Source organism: Ambystoma mexicanum, chromosome 6q, assembly GCF_040938575.1.
Source record: "Ambystoma mexicanum isolate Mex_15411 chromosome 6q, UKY_AmexF1_1, whole genome shotgun sequence".
NCBI lineage: Eukaryota > Metazoa > Chordata > Amphibia > Caudata > Ambystomatidae > Ambystoma > Ambystoma mexicanum.
In genome coordinates this window covers 1,469,526,158-1,469,543,627 of record NC_090937.1, presented here as the reverse complement: position 1 = coordinate 1,469,543,627, position 17,470 = coordinate 1,469,526,158, and the positions used below count along the sequence as shown (strand labels likewise).

At 50.9% G+C, this 17,470-nt stretch overlaps 1 protein-coding gene across 1 annotated transcript in view; it reads left to right on the top strand.

The window, feature by feature from the left end:
* The window catches only part of IMMT (inner membrane mitochondrial protein), a 946,894-nt gene that overhangs the window by 631,886 nt on the left and 297,538 nt on the right, over positions 1-17,470 (top strand). The window contains exon 12 of the mRNA XM_069632176.1: positions 10,960-11,091. Within this exon, the coding sequence (XP_069488277.1) occupies positions 10,960-11,091 (132 nt within the window). The remainder of the gene's footprint in view (positions 1-10,959; positions 11,092-17,470) is intronic.

Here is a 17,470-nt window from a genome sequence, read left to right as displayed (position 1 = left end):
GAGAAAAGAAAATGGCGGGCGCAACCAGCCAGAGTTCAACTGACTGCTCTCGGAGGGAGAGCCACCGCAATTGACTGAGCGCCCACCAACCCGGCAATGGATGTGAGCGAGCAGGAGTGACACCGGGGGCCTGGCAGTAGCTGAGGGGTCCGCCATGCTCCGCTGCTGAACCCTGAACCTGAGGGAGACGGTGGCGGCCTGCGTCCCCACGTCGCACCAGAGCTCTGCCGGCACAGTCCTGGGGGGGAGGCGGCGGCTCTGAAGACGCTGTGCCTGCGAGACGCCCAGCTGGGGGATTGCGTCTCGATCGGCGGCCGCCCCCTGTGGGAACCCGGCAGGTGGTGCTGCGGGACCTGATCTGGGTTGCGGATGCCTCAGAAGGGGCCCGCCTGGGGTGCGGCCGCGGCTGACCGGCCGGTCCCCGTTGCTTCTATCTGGGTTCTCCCTGCCCGTGGAGGGGAGGGGGGGGGGGGGGGCACTTGACGCTGTTCCGCCCCGCGTGAGAGGCTGGAGTCACGTCTGCCTGTCCCTGAGGCTGCCGCAGGGGCTGCATCTCACAGGCATGCATATTATACCCAGAAGCCGCGGATCAAGCTGGGAAGGAATCCGCCTGCAACCCAACGATACGCTCCCCCGTAGGAAATCGGAGGGAATAGGCTCCAAATGCAAGGGCAAGATACCCCAGCCCCATCCCAGCAACCCAAACAATCCTCGTCCAGCTAGGGGGCCCCAACAACACCTGGACTGGCTAAACCTATCAGCGCCGCACTCTTTCGTGCTGGTTCCTGCATCAGGGGACTACACTTGGAGCTAGCACCTGAAGTGCCTCCTCCTGCCGAGATAATCCGTGGAGCTAGGATCATTTAGCCCGAGCGGGGAATTGTGCACACAAAGGGCCCATCAGATCCGGGAGGAGGCGGAAGCCGCTTGCTCACCCACTGCACCGGGGCACAGGCCTGGAGGAGTCCCTGGCCTGTGGCACGTACTGGAACCGCTCCAACTGAGTGCAACTCTCCCTGCTACCCAACAGGGATCCACTATATATCTCAAGGTGAGGAAGCGAGTGGCAGACTCTTCCCTCCCGCTGAGGGTCATTTGATCGGCACCAGGGGGGGTGGGGGGGAGCTCCCCTCCCACCCCAAGTTCCTGAAGCACATGCTTGCGATTTTCCTTGTAGAACGAGAAGAGCACTGTAGCTGCTTGGAGCGGGCCCCGGACCGCCCTGAGGGGGACAAGGGATGTAAACCAGCGCAGCACTAGTAAACGTTCCCCTCAGCGAACCGGTCCCACACACCAGCCCCAATGGCGAAAAGTGGCAAATCGGCCAAGCAGGCAGACCTAGCAGTGCTCATGAGTGGCTCCACCTCAGAAAAGGCAAGGAAGGGGGATGCGCAACAAGAACCAGCTCCCGGGGCCGGCGCGGGTCCAGAGCAATCCGCCACTAAAGCAGACCTGAGGGACCTTCTTGATGCCCTTACCAAGGAGATCCAGAGGGGCACCGAGGAGGTCTCGAAGAAGATGAACCTCCTGGACAAAAGAGTGGTGGAAGTAGAGTCCTGCACGGCGGAGTTGGAAAATGAGTGGGGTGACCAGAAATACGACAGGGAACAAGGGCAAGACAGAATCACAGACCTGGAAGCAAGGGGCGAATTGCTGGAAGCAAAGCAGGAGGATGCAGAAAACAGGTCACGGCGTAACAACATCAGCTTCAGAGGCATCCCATCCTCTATCTTGGACTCAGATCTGGAAGGATAAGTGTCAGACCTATTTAGATTTATAATTACGCTCCCGGACGGCGCACCGCTTGAATTGGACCGTGTACACAGAACGATCCCAAGGCAACCCTCCAACTCCCCACCAGATGTCCTGGCTAGAATCCACTTCTACAAAGTGAAGGAGGAGATTATGAAAGAAGCTAGGTCGATGCAGCAAATCAACTTCAGAGGTGCGACCATCCAGCTCTACCAAGATCTTGTAAATTCCACTCTCCAGAAGCGGAAGTCTCTAAAGTTGCTGACAGAATGGCTGCGAGGCAAAAGCATCTCATACCAGTGGGGATTCCCAACATCAGTAAAATTCTCCTGGGAGGGAGTCCAGCGTCAGATTTGCTCGCGGAAGGAGGCCGAGAAGTTCTTGGGAGTCAGTGGGAGTGGCAACCCCTCGGAGCCGGAAGATATCTCCCAGGTGGTTCCCGGAAACTCATCAGGAATGTCTTGGCTAGAGCCAGCAGAAGACGCAGGGTCCGTGGTCCCCCTCGGAGTACCCCCAAGCCGGACTCATCGTCACAAATGACACATACAGCCTTGAGGTCGGAGCCTCCCTCCGCTGGGGATCTCGAGGCCCCCCTCACGGGCGTATGCCCCTTCTGTCGGGAGGTTAAGGGGGTCTTCAGCCCCGAAAGGGGGGGGGTCAAAGGAGGTGGCAGTTGAGAGGCCCGTGGAGGCTTATACGGACCTTTTGGGTGTCTCTCGCTAATCGCAGCTCCATCCTCCGCTGTTAGAGTTGCTGCCTCTCCTGTTCATGTTATACTGGGCCAGTTGGCCTCAATTGCTCGGCGCCGGAGCATCGCCAGTTGCCCCGTTGGGTGGGGGTCACTGTTATTTCTACCTATTGGCATGTTTGGGGAAGGGGGGAGGTGTGAGGAGGGAAAATATGGGGTTAAGATGGAGAGTGTGAGTTCTCCCCGCCTCCCATTTTCAGTTACTAAAATCGTCACGCTAACATCGGCTGCTTTTTTAGGCACACTCGATCGGAGCATCTCCGCGAATTCAAGACTCCCTCTCAAAAAGTGCAGTTCCCGTGACGGAACGCGCTATTGAACTCAATGGGTACGATTGAAGAGAGCGAAATCAAGATCCTTACGTGGAATGTCCAGGGCCTTAACTATCCAGGGAAGCGCAGATCCGTTGAACACAAATTAGGACTACTGGAGGGAGACGTGGTCCTACTCCAGCAGACCCACCTGTTGCTGGCAGATGAAAAGTGCATTAAGTTTAAGAGGTACAACAAGGGGTTCTTGGCCACATCCGGGGAGAAAAAGTGAGGGGTTGCAATTTTACTAAGCGAGAGGGTCCCCCTGACTAGCGTCACAGTCCAGATGGGAGATTCCTGATGGTAAAAGGATACCTAGTGGAGCGCCCCGTCACCATAGTCCCGGTTTATTGCCCCAACTCTGCGCAGGACAAATTTATCACTGCCCTGGTTCCCACAATTCTAGCCTTTACAGAAGGGATCCTGATCATGGGTGGGAACTTTAACGTAGTACCAGACCCCCTGGTAGACAAAATTCTTGCCCCCACCCCCCGTCCAGAGTAGATTATGTCCATGCCCTCTCCATGGCCCGTCTCCTCAGAGAGACGGAAACTGTTGACGCGTGGAGATTGCATAACAGTGGATCGCGAGATTACACTCATTATTCACACGCTCTCAGGGGTTTCTCACGAATAGACCTCCTCCTGGTCTCTAGCACCATCTACCTAAGCCTGGACAAAATAACCATATACACTCGGTCAATTCCAGACCACTCCCCAGTTACCGCAAATCTTAATGTAACAGGTTCCCCTCCTACCCCCAAAAGATTTTGGAAACTATATGATTCTATCTTTCTGGACGAGAGCATAAAAAGGGAAACCCGTGAATCTCTCACAAACTAATTTGCGGAGAATACAACTCCTGACACCCCGTTAAATATAGTCTGGAACACCATGAAGGCAATGATTAGGGGCACTCTCATTAACGCAGGGGTGGAACAAATTGGGATCTCAAAAATAGCCGAAGCCAAGTTAGAAGGTGAGGTGATATCGCTGGAAAAGGAGCTTCAGTCCCGGAAAACTAAGCGAGCATGGAAGAGAGCCAAAATGGCACTCGAAATGCACTGGGCGACCGCACAGCCAAGTCACTAGCCTACACCAAACAGCGGCCCTGGAGAGCTCGATCACATTAGATGAAGTCACAGATGCTATAAAATCACCAAAAAACACTGCTCCAGGCCCGGACGGGCTCACGGCAACATTTTTATAAAACCTACGCCCACATCCTGGGGCCACAGCTAACTGCGTTGTTTAATTCCTTCCTGCCCACGGGTTCAGTAACCAAAACAATGGGGGAGTCGATAACGGTGCTAATTAAAAAGCCAGGGAAGGACCCGAAGCAGGCCTCCTCTTACAGGCTCATAACCCTTATGAATAAGAATGGGAAAATGTTCTCAAAAATCTTAGCAGCTAGATTGAGACCCCATCTCCCAGACCTAATCGCCCGTGACCAGACAGGATTCATTCCGGGTAGGGGAACACTAGACCACATCAGGCGCACTATAGACCTGATATAGAGCGCATCCAGGACTGGGGAGGGCCTGGCAGTACTATCGCTGGATGCACACAAAGCTTTTGATCTAGTCGACTGGGGGTACATTGACAAGGCTCTGGCACACTTTGGGTTCGGACCAAGATTCTCATAGTGGGTAATGGCAAATTATCGCAACCCCACCACTCAGCTCCGCGTCAATGGCGCTAGGTCGGAGCCCATCAAGATAACCAGAGGCACCAGGCAAGGCTGCCCCCTATCGCCGCTCATCTTTGCCTTATCCATGGAGCCTTTTGCTAACAGGATCCGGCAGAATCCAGACATTAAAGGGCTCACAGTGGGGAACCACGAGTACAAAATCGCCCTATATACAGACGATGTGCTTGTTAGTGTCATGATGCCTACACCCAGGCATCCGGACCAAGCCCATCAGCCCCGGTAGCAGGCATCTAGACATTTAGTAAAACCTCAGCAGCCCCGGCTAGGGGCTATCTGGGTTCAGTCCTGGTGCCTTAGGCGCCAGGCTCATAGTAGGAATCAGTCCGGGCGCCAGGCTCATAGTCATTACTTACCTGAGGCAGACCATGCTGCAAATGACTCCAATCCAACATGAAGCCTGAAAGAGACTATTTTTCTACAGGGACTATTTTTTACTCGGGTGTGGTTCTAGGGACTTCTTACCTGGGACTATAATTCTTACCACCATAGACTTACCTGATTTACCACCGGAGGCATCCTTTTGTGACTTCACGTGCCGCATCTGTAAAGAGAGACAAAACACCATGGGCCTCATTAGGACCCAGGCGGATTTCGCGGTGCTAAATGCACCGCGAAGCATGGCGGAAAGCCGCCGATAGCGCCATGGGGGTTGGCGGATTTACCGCCCCATTCCGACCTTGGCGGGGCGGTAAATCCCCAATCCCCATTCTGCCCTTCCCCATTCCCATTTTTGCCCCATAGGGTATAATGGGAGTGGGGAAGGAGTTAATTACGCCACCGTAAAATACGGTGGCGTAATTAACAACGAGGTCCCGTAGCGCCATGGTTTTCTCCGCCTGGTAAAACCAGGCGGAAAAGGCCGCCATGGCGCTACGGGAACTCGTAGTATGGCGGAGAGGTACGCCATGCACTACGCTGGCGTAAAACCCTCTCCGCCAGGGTCCTAATGAGGCCCCATGTTTTCCTCGTGCAACATTTACCGGACAGCGCCGGGTAATACAGACTCTTACCTGAGCGCCACCAGCTGCCACAAGAGCATCTTTTCACGAGCCAGCTGCAAGACAAGAAAGGAAGGGAGGAACAAGAGTGAACATCGGACATATTGAACTCTATGAACTTAATACTTACTGGTCCTCACACGGAACCTCAGAGTCAATACTCTCCGGAACTCTCCCGAGCCTTCAAACCAGTGAAGTAACTGGAATCGACGCGCCCCTGCAAATCCACGCAGGATGGCGAGCTCATCTTTCAAGAATATAAGGTGAGATTGCTGTGAGGGCATTTCGGAGGCGATTAGTTGGGGAGGACTGTGGGGGTGCCATCACTTGAATCCACAAGTGGCTAAATCCATCTCTCCACTTGCAGGAGAATATTTCTACAGGTTAAGCAGACAAGATTAGGAGGGCAGATCCAGTCAGTCATCGCTGCACTACGCATCACGTGGGTGGAGACAGCAGCTGTTCGGGTCCGACCGACGCCCCTGTTGGAGTCAGGTGAGCGTAACCTACAGCAACAGCTCTGAACACATCCTGAGGCCCCTATGGGAGGAAATTGAGAGATTCGGTCAGATCTCGGGGTTCAAGGTGAATTTAGATAAATCCTCTGCACTTCCAATCAACCTCACCAACAGGCAAAAAGAAACTCTTAGCCTTACCCTTCCGATAGCTTGGGCAAAATCTACATTTGACTACCTTGGGGTGCGGATCCCCAAGGATATCTCCCACTTATACTCCTCTAACTTTCCTCAACTCCTTGAAGAATTCCGGCGAGACCTGACCCAGTGGGAATTTCTAGAAATCTCCTGGTTCGGATGCATCGCTGCAGTAAAAATGAATCTGGTCCCCAGACTACTATACCAATGCGCAGCGCTCCCAGTAAATATCCCAACAGGTGAACTGAACGCACTACAGAAACATCCAAAAATTCATCTGGGGCGGGGGGAGCCCAGAATAGCGAAAAGGGTAATGCTTCGGAGCAGGGTTGCAAGGGGAATGGGAGTCCCGGACGTGACTAGATATGCGCATGCTGCCCAACTCTCACTTGCATATACATGGTTCCAATCTACCGACCAACCACTGTGGACCCAGCTGGAAGAAGCCTAGAGCCAGGTGCCCCCAGCAAGCTCCCTCACTTGCCCCCGATAAAAGCACACGCAAATCAGGGCCCACTTTTTGCAACGCTAGCGACCGCTAGCAGCTGGAAAGCAGCAGCACGAAAATGGGGTAGCAAGACCCCCAGAGGGCCCCTCACCCCCATTTGGAACAATCCAGACTTCACTGCTGGCAATCCCCCATCTGGATTCACAGCATGGAAGGAGGGAGGCCTGGGAAAAATATTGGAAATGTTGGAGGGAGGCACCCCCATCACATTCGAGCAGTGTAAAGAGAAGTTTGGGGTCAGGGAGAACGAACAGTTCCACTACGCCAAACTCCGTCACTGGGTCTCCCACAGAATGGTCAGGGGATGCGGTGTAACGCTCACCTGATTCTCGCAGAGGCGCTGGTCTTGACTGGGCGACTACCGTATCTTCAAAGGTGATGTGCAGCACCCGGTTGGCTCTTTGGGCTGGACCTCTGTGCCCTGTATGCCTGACGTGCAGAGTAAGATGTCTGCAGATAGAAAATACGGGGTTAATGAACTGGGGTTATTGGGGTTTCCCTATCTCTTTCCTCTTCTCCTCTCCTGTAGAACCCCACAGGTTAACGCTCTCACCTTAGGTAAGTGAATGCCGAGCTCTCCATCTGCCTCGGGGCAGGGTGCTGTAACCAGTTTCTTCACTGGATAGGTAGCGCAGGCCTCTTGACTCCAGAGGACTGCTGTCCGTCGTTTACTGCACGAACGGTAAGTTTCGAGTAACTCAAATGTCTTTAAAGTCTTTAATAATGATGTCTCTTGTTTTGCAGGGTTCCGGCGATGGCGGATGACGGGCTGAAGTGAGTTGAAGATGGAGCCCGTGTGATGAATAGAAGCGCCTGGAAGCACGTAAGTAAGCGCTTGTTGCCAGCTTCACGATGCGCTCTAACTGTCTTTTTATTTTGCAGGTACAAGTTCGGAGCGGCTGCAGGGTGCCGGGATACCCACTGGGTTAGATGTGGAAAGGAGTAATGGCACGTGAGTATTAAAGTTCCCCAATGTCTTTAAACGCACCTGGTTTTGTCTTTCAGATGCGGGATGCAGCGCTGACGGCCTCCGGAGCGTGCGAAGAGTTGGTAAGCTTTTGTCTTTCAGATGCTGGAATGCAGTGTGAAGACCTCCGGAGCGCACGAAGAGTAGGTAAGCCTTTGCCTTTCAGATGCCGGAATGCTAACCTGTTCTTTCTTGTCTTTATAGGTGTTGCTGAAGACTGGATTCAGGATGGTAAGCCTTTTTCCTTAGGCCCAGGACCGGATGCAGAAGACACGATGAGCGTTCTGCTGCAGAGGGTGCAGAATAACGCAAAGCAAGATTCATCCACCGGGTGTGGTTTAAATAGCCTCCTGTAGTGCTTAGGTGTCTCCTTCCACAGCCACGCCTAAGTAAGAAAAGAGTTCCTGGTAAGAAAAGAGTTCCTGCCTTCCAGAAGAGTTCCAGTGTTCTGAATCTAGGGAGTGGCTCCAGCCCCACCCAACAGGAAAAGTAGTTCCAAACAGAAGAGGATCAGAGGCTCAACTGGCAGGCAAGTAAGCAGCATGGTCTGCTGCAGGTAAGTCCACCCAAGCATTATGAGCCTGGCGCTTCCAGCGCTGGGACTGGGCATATTTATGAGCCTGGTGCCACTGGCGCCAGGACTGGGTCCAAAAGGTCCCAATTGGGACTGGTTGGCACTCGGAACCTGGGTTATGGATCTGCTTCCAAGGGAGTTGGGAAAACCCTGACCTTTTGGAAGCAGAGATCATGACATGCGGGTCCAGAGAGTTAACATCGCTGGAGAGTTCACTATTGTCAGCTGCACCTAAGGGCAGGATCTCAACGCTGTACCGGTTGCTGGACAGATCAAACCCTGAAAAGAAAGAAAAGTATATGCTAGACTGGGAGAGGGACCTCGGGCGATGGATAGAAATAGGTGTGGGACAAGATCTGGTCCAGACTTCACAAGAGCTCGCAATGCGTCTCCAACAGGGAAGGAGGCCACAAACTGTTACAGATATTACATTACCCCAGCTCAGCTTAACAAGGCCAACCCCAAAATCCCGGCAAACTGTTGGAGAGGGTGTACCTCTAATGGCTCCTTATTCCACCTGGTGTGGTCTTGCCCGAAAGCCGAGGCTTACTGGAGGGAGGTAACAGACCAAATAAGGGCAATCACAGGGGCGGGCAATCCCATGGGATCTGGGAATTGTGCTCCTGAGGGACCCTGGGGGTGTGTGGGGGGGGGGAATTCCCGCTAACTGGGCAGATATCACGGCTATGCACCCATCTCCTACTCGCAGCAAAAGTAGCAATGGCCAGGCTCTGGAAACACCCAGATGGCCCCTCGGTCCCCTCATAGTGGTCGAAATGTTGGGAAATTGTTGTGACTGCAATACGGACTGGGAATCTGAACTACTTTTTGAACACCTGGGCCCCATTCATGGACTACGCCGAAAAGTATCCATGCCTCACCAGAAGGCCCCCCCTAACATGTTGGCTCCAATAGGGGCTGACTCTGCATTCCCAGGCCCCGATGCGATTTGAGATAGGCCCTGAGAGTTCCAAAGGAACATAACTATTAACTGACTGTTGTTGAGTTCGACCCTATGTGTAGCGCTGAGAGATATGTCTGTTTAACTGTGTGACAACGCAGTATGATGCTTTGATCAGTGTGCTTCATATGTAAACCCTAATAAAATGTTTAATTGAAAAAAAAAGAAAAAGGGGATACAGAGTAACCCACCAGCAGTCCACCTAAGGTGGGCTGTGCTGGACTCACAATATAAAATGTAAAGGATACAAATCTCTCGCTACCCTTGAGAAAATGTATTCTGCAAGGGAAGTAACTGTAACAGGAAAGTTACCGCAGCCGTGAGAAAAGGGGTAGGGTACTATGCATCTCCTCGGCTCTCCAATAAGGTTGGGGTACACTGATCTCACAGTGGGGATTGTAGAAAGGATAAAAAGTATCCTACCCTTGGGAACAGTAGTTCACACAAGGAACCCAAGCGAAAATAAAGGGCGAGCCCAAGGGGCACCCGAACATATCTGCACAGAACGTGCTGTGTTCTGCAATAGGAAAATGCAGATGCCCACAAAGTTATATGAATAATTCCAAAAATAAAGTATGGAGAGTCATAAAAAGGACACCCATAAAAAGAGTAAAAGAAAGGGTGAGTAGGGAAAAAGATTCCCACTCACTCAGGAACATAAAAAAGAATCCACAAGTCAGCAGAAAATGCGGTGGGTCAGGTGACCGATTTAGCATTAAAATGAAAATCTAACCTAACCGATACCAATGCTGGAGAACAGGAGTTACAGGAAAGTAACTTAATCCTTTCCCTTTGTCCTATCTCGCGCTTTCATGAGGTTGGAATGAGATTACTATTTTATACAGTTTTATGCATATTAATAAAAAAAATCCCATAATGCAGAATGGTGTTATGCACTTGTAATTCTGGAGGGAAGAGACGACCTACTATAACACAGCTAGTCTTCTCTGCTGAAAAACTAAAGTGAGGTTAAACTGTCACTTCACTGCCTTATATGCTAGTGGTGTAGCATGGCCCCTATTTGTCAGCATGCTTTATATTTAGACGATTATCTAGGCAATTCCAAATGAGGGCAACCGTGATTTTACATAATTACTTTGAAAATAAATGGTACATGGTTATAAATTGGTCATGAGATTTTACGTTTTATGAATCTGTTCTGAGATTGCGTTATCTGATTCCCCCCTTCCCCACCCCTCCCACCGCCCCCCCCCTTCCCAATAGGCAGATCTGTATAGTCCTATCGGGCGACCCTTTCGGGCGGCAAAGATATCACAAACTAGTGCCTATGTTTTCGCTTTGAATTTTTTTCCATGCAATAAAAGCTCCAGTCCTGTACTCTTTTGCACTTATAATAATGGAGATATACGATCTATGAAATGAGTACAGTGACGCTTACAGTCAATTGTTTGTAGGTTTTAACAAGTAACTTGTTTTGAATAGGACTCTTCAGTGAGTAAGGAACATAGTAATCTGTAGTGGGTAATTTCTGGTTGAATAACCCAAGATTCACAACTTCTTGCTAATTGATGGTGTAGGAGATCCTCCGTGTCTATGATGGTTTTGACGTGAGGGTTTAAATTAATTCAACAAACTTTCATTGGTCTAATGATGTTTAAGGGAAGCTTGTAAAATGTTTCTTTGTGACTGGTCTTTCAGAGGTCTTGTCATAGGAAACCTGACATTTTTTTATAGAAACTATGCTGTCGTATTATGTCACGTTGAATGTATATGTATTAATACATTAGTAAATTTGTAATGTTGGTTCATTTTTCAGATTGAAGAAGTTAGAGAAATTATGGAGGCTGAAATGAGGAACCAGATGCGCCGACAGGCTGCAGCCCATAGCGATCACTTAAAAGATGTGCTTAATGTACAAGAACAGGAACTGAAAGCAGAATTCCAGAGGGTGAGATTTTTCAATCAGTGGCTCAAGTTTCGAAGCAAAATCAGTGTTATGTTGGGCTAGCAAATGGAGATTTTGCAGTATAATATTATCAATGTTCCTCTTCGAGGACACAGAGGCCATAGCACTACCCCTATAATGGAGATGTGACAGAATCATGACCGAAATGAACCACTTAACTTCATCCTCGACAACACCCTCCAGCTCTCCCCTCCTAACCAGCCTCTCCATAGTTGATTAAGAAAGTTTAATGCAGGCACCCTGGCCACATTCATTGACCTTACATTCTTCAGCATTGCATATTTAATAGATTCATAAGCATAGACTTCCACTTTGTCAGTCTGAGAGTTGTTGCTATGCATTTACCATCGCAATTAATAGGATGTTAAATTGAGTATGTTAACCTTTGTTTCGAGATTTCTGCCCCTTCCAATAAGGTAGCTAGGCCATCTTCTGGGTTTCTGCTTGTTGGAGCTGGATAGAACTCTGCTTTCTCTTAAAATATAATGGAAGTTCTGGGTTTTCTGGTGACATTTGTTCTTTTTAAGCCTATTGAGTAGCCCTTTGTGGGTGCAGATTGATGTCTTCTGTCCTGTCATTTTTATGTTTTGTGCTTAAATCGAGTGAATTAAATGTTGGGCAATTGTTTCATATTTGAACTAAAACCTTCCCAGCAACTCAATGTAGTTGTAATTTGTATTGAGATGTGTTGGCATTTGGCAATGCTTGTTTTTTGTCTGTGCTCTTTTCCGTACCAAGGATACTCTTACGTCCCGTCCCCTTTCCTCCATATTGCATGGGCTTCCCTTCCAAGGGACGGGAGACGGAACGTTTTTCACCAGAACAAATATTTTTCCCCTTTAAATTTAGAGGCGTGCAGGGGTGCGGCCCAGGGAGCATGCGCTTCCCTGACTCCGCCCTCCGACGCCACGCCCCAGCCCCCTTTTCCGCGTCGACGGGAACGGGCCGAATTCACCAGCGCTCCTGGGTTTGGCTTTGGACATGGCCATGTAATTCCATGCACAGATACTTCTCTTTGACATCTTTTGTCTTTTTATAATTCAGGTACTCTGTCCTCGGGCGTCATGCTCCTCCCCGGTGCATGTAGATTTCCACAGAGTTCAGCAGGTGTCCATCCTGCAATGGGCTCTTCCCAGCTTAATACCCCCACGCCCTCTGCCTATGTTGCCTTGGCACAGACCACTGTTGGCAAGCTTGTACAACGTGTGGCTTGCTGTCCTCGAAAGAGCTGAAGAACAGACTAGCCAGGTGGATGGAGCTCTTCCTGAAGTCGCCTCCAGGGTACCTCAAGAATTTCGTGAAACTTCGAGCCAAGGTAGGGCCGCTATTCTCCATCGCACCCCGCAAAGGAGAATCCCAAGGACTCTCCCACGCATGAAGGAACGGTCAGGTCCTTGTACCAGCACGTGCACGAGGCTGCTGCAGCTACCGGCCTTGGGGCCGAGAGATCCTCGGATCCTTCCGGTGATGGTGTTGAGGGACCAGCGGGTTCTTGTACCGGATTATCATCCGAGGGGCTCCGACCTAGTATTGGCATTCATCCGAGGGGGCGCCTAAATGCAGCTCTACCAACCCCCGGGTCGAGGGTGTCACACCTACCGGGCTTAGGCACGAGGAGCAGGGTAGGCCTTGTGATCCACACGGAAAAGTCTTGGAGGAGGCCGGGCCCAGCAAAACGAGCAACACGTGGCAGGCAGCTCGACAAGATGGCTGCCGCGCCAGACGGAGGCACCCATCCAACGCCATTCCAGGAATTCGGCAAAGAACGAGTGTCAAGGTGGGACTGGTCTCAACCAGGTACGTGGCCTACAGCCTATCCCTCTTATGCGCAGGGCAGCTTCCCACTGCGTCCATATGGGCAGGGTACGCATCGGCTCCAACAGCTTCTGGCTACCCTGTCAGCACCCCCTGCCACCTCTTCAGCCAGCGAAGAGGGTTTTTTCGAGAGGTTCCTCAGCCTCAAAAAGTCATCTCGGATGGGGGTTATCCTCAAGGGCGCCATCAGGGAAGTCCTCCTAACTATGCTAGCCGCACCACAAGCGCCTCCACCGGCACCCCTGTGCATCTGCCGGCCCCGGATCCCCAGACGAGTCCTCAGGCGATTCCGTACCAGCCTCTGCCGCCTCCTCAGCCCCCTGGATGCTATCCCTTTGCCCCAGCCTCCGGCTCCAACTACTCCTCCACCTCCGCAGGATACTCCTGATCCGCAGGACACGGATAATGAGGAGGATCCGGACACGCCATCGTCCGCCAGGGCCTTTCACGAACACCTTTCCAGGCTGGCGGAATACCTGGGCCTACGCCAGCCCGAGGTTGAGCAGTTGGCAGTTGGCAGAGGGGGTTCTGGCTGAAGTACTCACGCGATGCCCTCTGCCAAAACGGGGATTCTGCTGCAGACCAATGTAGTCTTCCTGGCCAAGAAGGGTTGGCTTAAGCCCCACCCGGCTCAGCCGGTCAATCTACGCCTGGACGCCAAGGGGCGTAATGTAATACCTCGTGAAGAGCGAGGATCCGAATACCCAACCAAAGTGAGACTGGGCTGAAACCGCGCTCCTAAAGGACGTGGTTTTAATCGTCCGAGATCAGGCAACGATTTCTCTCGAACTTCAATAGCGGTCTGCGGATCAAGAATAGAAAGAAAGGTTAGCGAGGTTATGATGAGCGTCAGAAAGGGAGTCAAGAGTAAGGGAGTAAGGATAGGTAAATCACAAACTAACTCACGTAGCGCTTGTATACTCCTATAAGAACTGGGCTCTTGGAGGCTTCTGTTGATAAGCTGTTAGGGAGGATGTGAAATCAGTGAGTTGCAGTGTGTTCTGGGATAGAACATCTAGACTGTTGCGTTTGCAATGATCGCCAGATAAGGCGGCCAGGTTGGAATACTTCCCGGGATAAGAATCTGCCTTACAGAACATGACAACATCTTCGTCAGGCCGACGCCATGCTGGCAGCCGCTAACCAAAGGTTATGGTGGGAAATCGCAGACTTCCTCCCGGAAATCCCCACGCAGAGCCAATCACGTTTTAAGGCAAGGCTCGCTGTGGCCAAGCTGGTGGCGCACAACCTCATGGAATCCACCGTGGCCCATATTTTACCTCAGTTTTGCTCTGCCTTACGCATTGTTTTGCGGAGTGCCGCAAGGATCTGCGCTAGCGCCTATCCTCTTCAATATTTACATCCGCCCTCTTCTCCTTATGTCACATGGCTTCCGTTTCTATTCCTATGCGATGGATGAAATACTCTACCTCTTCTAGGGGAGCTGCAGGCTGCAGCACCACTATGCCCAGGGACTAAGGCTCTGCTTTTGAGGATTAGAACCCTGAAGAAAATTGTCTGCTTTAGGCCTGAACAGATTATCCCTGTTGAAAAGCATATCGAGGAGCTTCGCTTTATAGTTCCTGGGCAAAACCAGAGGTTCTCAGCCAGGAGTGTCTCCTCATAACTGTCCCTGTTGCCATTGCACTTGCCACACAGTCGGCCGCGTCAAGGCCAGATTAAAGCACCTGGTGAGATGGCTCCTTAACAATCCTTCACCAGGGCCTCAAAGCCCTCTATCAGTTCCCCTGTTTGGCAGATGCTCAGCAGCTCCTGAGATAGCAAACTAGAGACACCAGTGCACAGGAAGCATTCAACATAAACCTACTATGCCCACCAGGCAGAGGACAGATGCCCTTGGGCAAACACTAGCTGCACCGTCCAGCCAGAGAAAGAGGCTGGAGTGCTCCCAGAGATTGTATTTCCATCTCAATAGTTCCCTCCACAGCCTTGGGTGTGAAACACCCATCAACATAATTTCAACCACAGATCCACTGTGGGGAGAATTTCCCTGTTTAGCGCGCAATGGTGTCTCATCACATCATATGCCTTTTCCTTACAGGTAGTTTACCAGGGTTATTGTCTCCCCTTTGCTCAACGCTCTCCGGACAATCCCTTTTTGTCTCCAAACCCTGTCCTTTTAGAAGCGGTTCATCCCCACCTGACCGTAGAGGCTATAGAACAGTTGCCAATCTCAATGATGTAGGGGGTGGTGGTCAGTCTAATTCTGGATCTGCGGCTCTCGAACCTGTAAATTCAAGATGGTTACTTCGGCCAAGATCCTTCAAACCTTTAATCTGCAGGACTGATTGGTACCGCTAGATCTTCATGATTCCTACCTCCACGTGCTCATTGACCTCAAGCACTGGGGGTTTCTGAGATTTGCTGTCGGCCATTGCCACTACCAGTTCAAGACGCTCTCTTTCGTCAGCACCCAGGGTCTTCAGTGATTGTGGCTCATCCAAGGAGGAGAAGGCATTCATGTTTTTCTCTACATGTACGACTGGCTCGTCCACGCTCGAGCCCCAGGCCAGGCATCTGCACAGCTGTTCTGCACAGCTTGGGCTTCTCCTAGAACTTCAAGATGTGTCTGGTCTCGCTGCCCCAGACCCTTCTATTTATCAGAGCAGTTTTGTACACTCACCTGGGCAGAGCCTGAAGTTGGTTCATATCCGTTGTCAGTAGTCTGTTTCAGGGCTTCTGCCGGTATTGGCAAAAGTTTCCCGAGACCTAGCTTGGTGATCCCTGCAAGACAATGTGTTGAATTATTGCCATTGTATTGGCAACCCTCGCCCCGACCGACATTAGTCAAGGGTCTGTCCTTAAAAGGCTTGCATGCTCACCTGCAAGATTTGACGGTGAGCGCATCATAGTATTGCTCAGTCTTGGGAGCGCATACACTTGCTGGAGTTTACAGCGATCGGGCTACCCCTGGTTGCCTTCTTTCAGTGTAAATTAAAAATGTGCTGATCCTGATGGTTAGCACGGTAGCTATGCATTACCTCAACAAGCGAGATGATGTAGGTTTCTTGACTCTGTGCAGAGAAGCAATGCAACTGTAGTTTCTGATGGCGGCTCATCTCACTGAGATGGAGAGCGTCTTTGCAGATGTCTTGAGCAGACCGACTTTGACCTCCCATGAGTGAAAGCTCTGTCAGGATGCTTTGGAGATTTCCTTCCTTTGAGGGACTCCTCAAATTGACCTCTTTGCTTTCAGTATGAACAGGATGTGCAAGTTGTTCTGCTGTAGGGCATTTTCTCAGCAGAAAGCTTTGGGGAATGCATTGACAAGTCAAGAGGACGTTCAACCTCTTCGAATGGATTGTGTCCTCCCACGCATGCCTCATCTTATGGTAATCTCTCTCTCCAGCTTTGCTGCGTTGGAATTTTTTTTTGACAGAGGGCACTGTATGCAGATTCAGTGTATTTGTCCCTCGAGGGTTTCCACTGACGTCATCCGCATAAATAGCACATGCAGCACGCGTTGGCTTCAGTCCCGTTTTTCCGAGTGCACTAATTAATGACGGCGCGCTTCCGTTTTTCGTCAGAAAAATGTCATCATCTACTCCTTCGGCACCAAAGCCGTGTTTAAAAAATGCCACGACTGAGGATCGAAAATGTCCATCGCAGATCCTCACTGAGTCTGCCTGTGGTGTCTGGGCTCCGGGCACCGTACTGACGACACTGGGTCCTGTCAGGCCATGACAGAGAAAGCTCTCGGGGAGCGTAGATGTAAATTGGCAGTGGAGAGGTTAGCATCGAAGATTTCTTCGAAGCGGGTGAAAGTCTGGCGAGTCCAGAGACGCTTCCCGACATAAAAAGTCAAAGTCCCTATTGAGGAGTCGATTGCGGCAATCTTTGTCTTATTCCTCCAAGAATGCAAAGAGACTTCATACGTTTCCTTCAACCTCAAGTGGTTCCTCCACAGAGGTAATCGGATGCCCGACAAAGTCAGATTCCCCGGCAAAGTCGGACGCATTTCGTTCAGAGATGTTGTGTATTTTCGAGAAAGCAGCCTCAACACGCACAAGAGCAGTGCCACGGTTGCGCCGATGGACAACAGACGTCATGCTCAAAGCCGGTGTAGCATCAAGAAAGTTCTCAACACAACGAGAAGTCATCGAGAGTGTCGACTAGAGCCGAGTCACATTTTGGTGCCGACAAAAAAGCACAAAGCGTCAAAGCTTCGACACTGAAGTCGATGCAGAGTAAACCAACGCCATTTTCGAAACAGTCTTCCACACCGTCAATGGCTACTTTGTCGAAGCCTTTCATTATGCAAGGCTAGGTTTATAGACCTGTCCCTAAGAAAGACTATTTCAAGTCTGTCTGTAATTTATGAGGGAGATCAACCCTCTGATGAGTGTTCCCCTCCTTTTGGTCTGCAGTTTAGCATCCCCAATGTGCCAGAAGAGCTCATTTCTGATTAATCAGAAATGTGAGATTTGTATGACAATCTCCAGTCGGCTAGTGGTTTGGATACCTCGTCTGAACTGGAGTTTGGCAGGCCTAACCCTTCTGAACATGCAGATTCATCCTACAGAAA